The sequence below is a fragment of the Pipra filicauda genome, unplaced genomic scaffold (assembly GCF_003945595.2).
Source record: "Pipra filicauda isolate LSUMZ 115617 unplaced genomic scaffold, ASM394559v2 scaffold6_size6359152_pilon, whole genome shotgun sequence".
In the NCBI taxonomy this organism is placed as follows: Eukaryota; Metazoa; Chordata; class Aves; order Passeriformes; family Pipridae; genus Pipra; species Pipra filicauda.
Genome location: NW_024104865.1, coordinates 4,155,271 through 4,161,566, shown reverse-complemented (window position 1 = coordinate 4,161,566; position 6,296 = coordinate 4,155,271). Strand labels below are relative to the sequence as shown.

The following is a 6,296-nucleotide window of genomic DNA, read 5'->3' as shown; positions in this document are numbered from 1 at the left end:
ATTTCAACACGTTTTATGTTGGATCAGAGTTCTCTGCATTGTCTTGAAGAGGAACCCTGACATCTCATCATTCAGCGGGTGTTCGGTGAACACAAGTAAACTCTTTATCTGCTCTTTCTAGTGTACAAGATGAGGCTGTGGACAAAAGCACCTTTAAGAAATGCAACCAGATTGCTTTTTACAGGTAAGGAGAATTGTAGTGTAGACTGGTGGTTGTTTTTAAACTAGTAATATTAAAAGATACAGGAAGTAGTTACACATTGATTCTTAATCATAACAAGTCTGCTGCTTTGTCTTTCAAAGTGAGCATTCCACTCACCTATCAGCAAACAGTAATCACCATATTTAAAAGGTGTAATCTTACATCCAAAATGTCTTCTTTTAATATTCAAAAGAATCAGTCCTCTCATCTGACTAAGCTCCAGCAATATTTTAACTATAGTTCCACTCAGATGCAGGTTGTTTTCTTGATGTGGATGTTTTTTGACTATCTGTAGTTCAAAACAGCGAAACACTCAATAGAAACCATTAGTCTGTGACAATAGCATACATGATTACAGTCCTGTTGAGCAAGTACATTGGCCAGAATTGAGTGTCAAATCTAAATTCTAGTTCACTAGTCTCTTAAAGCTAGCCTTATGTTATCTTTCTAATCCTATTTCTAACTGTGATACTTCTCCTCAACCTTTTTTACCTCCCATCCTCCATCGTCTTCTATCCTGTGCTGCCTGACTGAAAGGAATGATTTCCCAGTGTTACACCAGTTAGTCACTGATGTACTGGGTTACAGTCTCAGATATTCATAGCTGTTCTGCAGGAAATTATGTTCAGAAAACAAACAACAAAAAAAAATTTCAGTGCGAGCACAGCTCCTTTCACACCAAAACTTTCTAGAATGTCACCATTTAACATAAGACCTCTAATTTCTCAGGAGGAGTTTGCTACACATTGGTAAGTATCATATCCTGCCTTTGCTCTGCTTTTAAAAGAAATCCTTTAACTGATTGCTCACATTTGTGTTCCTGTTTGCAAGGAAATGAAATCAGTTTACTACTGAAGAAGCTTCTTTTTAAGGTAGCCTCTAAGACACTTATCTTCAAATAGTTCATAAAACCTGGGCTCGGCAAGGAGCATTCCACAAACAGCTGAAAGAGCCTCTGTTTCAGGGTTTCTGTCCTAAAAACATTATTGGGGCCAAAAGCCACAGTCAAATCTGTAGTCAGCAGACATGTTGAGAAACAATTTCCTCAGTATGTATTCAGGAGGTTACAAATTACAAACATACACTGCTTCATCACCACAGAATGTAAAAGCTGTTCACCGGGGTTGCCGAGATATATGACAGAAAATGAAAAACATATTATTGAGCTGAAATTTCTGGGATCAATGAAAGAACAGTAACTGTAGAGCTAAGAATTTAATTGGACACTTGAATTAAGACTACTGTTGTTTATAAAAAAACCTATAGAGTGGTGATGAGTGACCAATCCCCTCTAACATCTCATTCATAAACATTTATGTCTGCTCAGAACTATATTTCTTTTTTTCCAATTTGACTTGAAGTGTTGATAACTGTATTTGAAAAAAATCAAGACAAAATTATTAAGTAAACGTTTCTACCAGTATTATGACTCTCTATGTGATATAAACTACAAGAATTAGAGAGACCAAAAATAATTTTCTGTCTTGACAGGCGTCAGAAACTGTTATGTCCTGGAAAATCCTCGTATCGAGCATTGTTGGATTCAGTCACATTAAGTGATGAGAATGTCAAATTCCAAATTATTCATGAGGAGACTAAGGTGAGATTCCCCCTTGCATAAGAGGGTGCTTACAGAAAGAGCAGTAAATATTATCAACAAGACTAATAATATTTGCAGATTTTAAGATTCTTCAGTGATAGATATTTAAGATAGAATGCAAACTATAAGCCTAAATATGTCCTTACTGGTCAGTATTTATTTGACAGCTTGAGGCTGTGCAAGAGAAAGAGGTATTTTAAGGAACTTAAAAAAAATTAATAGCTTTATGAAAAATGTGAATAGAAGTCTTTTTAGCTGAAAAATGGTTTCAATTCAGAGTTTTCTCCACTATTTTGAAATAATAAATTCTTTTCCTGTAATGGAATAAGAGGACATATATTCCAGGACCTCCTAACCATGCCTTTGTATTCCTGTGTTTGCTCAAAGGCAGTTTTTTGGAAAAAAGAAGTCATCTTTGCATTTAAGATGACAAACAGGAAGATGAGGGTCTTCTATTTCTCTAATTTAATGGCACAGCAGCTGGCACATTTACCCAGGGAACAGACAACCTAACCCATGCTCAGATTATGAGAGTTTGAAACTACAAGTCACTTCCATGCTCTAACCATCACACTATGTAGATACTTTTCATAAAGGTGTTTTCTGTCTCTCTTGTTAATCCTAACCTTCTTTTCAGTCAGCACAGAAGAAGGAGCCTATTTTTGGTCTAGATTTTAAGGAATATGAAAGACTGAAGGTTCTGTGGCTTCCTAGACTATCTGGGGGTTTATACAAAGATAGCATAATGTAAAATATTTCCTAGGAAGCAGTGCCTGGAATTCCAAATGAATCTTTTCTGTCTTGCCTACTTTTCTTCTGGTTTTATGGCTCTTGCATGCTTTCATGCCTTTGAAGAGAGCAGGACTGATTGGCTTCCACATAGTGGGAAAAGATATCAGGCTGAAATTCTTCCGCCAGTTTTGTGTCTCAAAGGAGGAGACATGAAGGAGAAAAAAAAAAAAATCAGACTTGTGGTATCAGGATCCTCTATGGAAGAAAAGTAAGTAATTTTTCTAGAATAGGGTGACTTCCCAGATCCCTGAACTAAAAAATAGCAAATTACAGTGAGTAGGGCAATATTAGCACATTTTCTTTAGGTGTCTTTCTGACACAGTTGATCAGTGTCAGCACTGTGCATACTAGTGAAGACAGAGCACTGATGTTTTTGCGAAAAGTCCACATCTCAGGATTTTACCACTCTTACACTGACAGCATAGTAGTGAAATTGTACTACTGTTTCTGAGATTAGTGTACACTGTTGCTGTTTTCCATGTTGCTGTGGGGAGAGAGCTCCAAACTGCAGCTATGTGTACTTTGTAAGTTGAAGATAAAGAGTTTGCTTAAAAAACATTGCTTCTTCGAAGGGGTGAACTAGATTTAGCTGGTGTAAATTCACATGGATAATGATTTTTACTCAACAGTGCTAAAGAACATTAAATCAGAAAGCAGACATGTTCGTTTTTTTCCAGACAGTAAGTGTTTGGTGATATTGTGTTAAAAAATAAGTTGATATTTTTTATCACTAACAGTTTATTTGTTTGTTTGCTCCCAGGTTCTTCTACAAGTAGAAATTTATGAAATAGAAGGCAATATTTTCAGGCTTAAAATTGATGAGGCTTCACCTCTCAGAGCAAGATACAAAGTTCCTGATGTTCTTATAAAGGAACCTACCACCCAGAGGTAAGTGATGGGAAGATGATTTAGCACCTTAGTAACTTACACAGCTTCATTTGCAAGTGTTTTTCTTTGTCCCTCATTTACGCACAGTACAGTTGTCTCTCTACAATACAAAGTTGTTACAAGAATTAAAAATCAAAATGCATATGGTTAATTTACTTTCAAAAATTCATGTTAAATACATAGGAGGAAGTTTTGTCGTACACAAAAGAAACCTGAGGCTATTTGACCCAATGAGAAAATAGCCTACCTGTTACAATGTATTGTTTTTACCTAGGGCATTATATGTTACTGTGACAGGAATGCAAGCTCTGGATAATTTTCACAGCAGTTCTGTAGCCACTTGTTGCACTATGCAGTGAACCCCGAGCACAGCATGTATTTCAGGCATTCTTTGCCTCAACATTAGCCTTGAGGTTTGTGTAATGCATGTGGATATTCTTAGTCCATCTTTTGTTTCAAATTGTTATTTAGTTACAGTGGATTCACGTGTTGCGGTTGTTGCTTTTCATTTGCCAGACTGTTCATATCCCAGGAGGAGGCAGGTATTCTGGCACTGTCAAGTGTTAATGGGGACTACAAACTTCAAGTCACAGCAGACCCCTTCCAAGTTGAGCTGCAGTCCGAGGGTGAGACTGTTATGAGCATGAATTCCAATGGGTTGTTATATTTTGAGCACCTACAACCACCTCCCAGTGATAGGTACAGTATCTGTCTATTGCATCATCATATGTGCTGCTTGTGCTGTAGCTGAAAATAAACAGTTCTATGGAATTGCAGTTCCTGAAAGCTCTTATGCATTAAATTCTGTGTTCTCTTTTACTTTGTAAGTTTAGTAAGTATATGAAGTTTTAACAAACAAATTCCAGATCGACTAGCTGCAGACTGTTTTAATCCCTTGCAGCAGCCATGTGCAAAATGCTAACCTCATTTAATAGCCAATTCTGTAAAACACTAAAGTATCCTGGTACCCCTTGTATTTCTTGAGAATGAGTGGTAGTAGTATGATGAGGTTATTAGTTTCATCTTTTTTATCACTAAACTTACTCTTTAGGGAAGTTTTATTCACTTTATAAGCTCTTGAAGTCAAGTTTTGTTCAACTTACAATGTGCCATGTAGCTGCAAGATTTGACAGGTCAATCACACTGCAAAGTGCCAGAAGGATGAGAAACCACAGTGCAGGACATGTCATGACTAAAAAAAGAGCATAGCAAGTGTATCTCCTGTAGAGCATTATTTCAAAACCAGAATGATAAAGAAGTGAGGATCTTCTGGGTCAGTAAAGTGCTTATACAGATAGAAATAAACACGAAAGGCCAAAAAGTCAACCTAACTCGAATATTGAGTGAAGGTTATTTTAAGGCATTGAATGTTAAAATTGTTCGCAAGTTAAAGTTCTCAGCTATGAAATCAATTTTCAGAATAGTCAAGCACCAAAACTCTTAGATAATGTATAAAGCAATGCATAGTACTATTCAAGTTTTCTGTTTGAAATCCTTGCTTATATTAACAATAAACTGATTATTTCTGTGTATTTGTGTTCACTAGAAAACCTACAGCACAAAGTGAGGAGGCAGCAAGTGATTACTTTAAGGTAACTCATACTTACTGCAATCGCAGCATGAATGTTTTGTAAAATAAGGAATTAAAATCCCATTTTCACTTCACCTGGTACTACATTTACAAATATAGCCTAACCACTTTCCAGTGAAATCCAAAAAGGACCTGGTATACCTATTGAGATATTTTGCAAATTCTTATTTCAGTGAAGATTTATGTGTTTTACCAAGTCTGTAGAAGGCATCACTCAGGTAGATCTAGCACAAAAATGTTTTTTTCCGTAGCCTTTTTATTAATAATTTCTTTCTCTTATGTTCTCTTATTTGATCTGGAGTAGATATGTAAAAGGGAGTTTTGTGGTGATATTTGGTCATTTTCAAATTCTCTGTTCCTTGCAAAGAGAGTTTCAAAAGAACAGTCAAAAACTACACCTCCACATATGTTCAGGCTTAATACAGAAGTAAGATTCTCTCTGAAAAAAGAGAGTCCTGGCAGTGCATAGAGGCACATTGCACTTTTCTAAAGAGGCTGAGTTATGTCTGGGATATAATTTTAGCCTTCCGTAGAGCAGATGGCTGCTTATTCTGCTATCCTGTTGTAAATGGCAAGAGCTATGTGCCTTCAGCTTATTTATGTCTAAGCTCTGAGCTCTGCCAGGGCGGTCACACAGCTGCAAGAGGCCACGCTTATTCTGGGATGAATGTAGAAAAGAAAACTAGGAAACACGCTAAAAAAAGTGGAAGTTCTAGGATAATGAATAACAGGACACAAGGAGGCTAAAACTATCAGTTACACACACAGGACTCCCGAGTGTCTGGAGAGTTTTTTTTTGTTGTCTGACCTTAACTGTTTGGGGGAGTAGGTTGGTTTCTGTTTGTATGGATTTTCTTGTTTGGTTCTATCCATGCAGTTTTGCATTTCATAAACTTATTCAGCATCCAGAAGAAACCCATTTGTACAGTGAGAATAATTACTCACTGGAAAAACCTCCCCGGGGACATGGTATAGTCCCCATCACTTCTGGTTTTCAAGATTTGTTTGGACAGAGTGCTAGATAATCTCATCTAGGCTCCCTTTCCCATTAAATGGTGGACCAGATGATCTTTTGAGGCTCCTTCCAAAATGACCTATTCTATCGTTCTATGATTCTATCCAAGACCTCGGGTATTACTTTTATGCTGTAGCAGATGCCATATGTGCAACACGTGCACGTCAGTTTGGCAGTGTAAATTGCTGCAGCAGAATCTAAATGTGGT

The 6,296-nt window shown here is 36.9% G+C and overlaps 1 protein-coding gene across 4 annotated transcripts in view; it reads left to right on the top strand.

The window, feature by feature from the left end:
- GANC (glucosidase alpha, neutral C) overlaps positions 1–6,296 on the top strand; it is a 36,798-nt gene that overhangs the window by 1,238 nt on the left and 29,264 nt on the right. For 3 of the 4 annotated variants that reach the window (XM_039388960.1, XM_039388959.1, XM_027748523.2), the window contains exons 2-6: positions 122–184; positions 1,694–1,802; positions 3,355–3,482; positions 3,999–4,181; positions 5,029–5,074. In XM_039388960.1, the coding sequence (XP_039244894.1) occupies positions 122–184; positions 1,694–1,802; positions 3,355–3,482; positions 3,999–4,181; positions 5,029–5,074 (529 nt within the window). The remainder of the gene's footprint in view (positions 1–121; positions 185–1,693; positions 1,803–3,354; positions 3,483–3,998; positions 4,182–5,028; positions 5,075–6,296) is intronic. The other variant, XM_039388961.1, reaches the window with a different exon arrangement.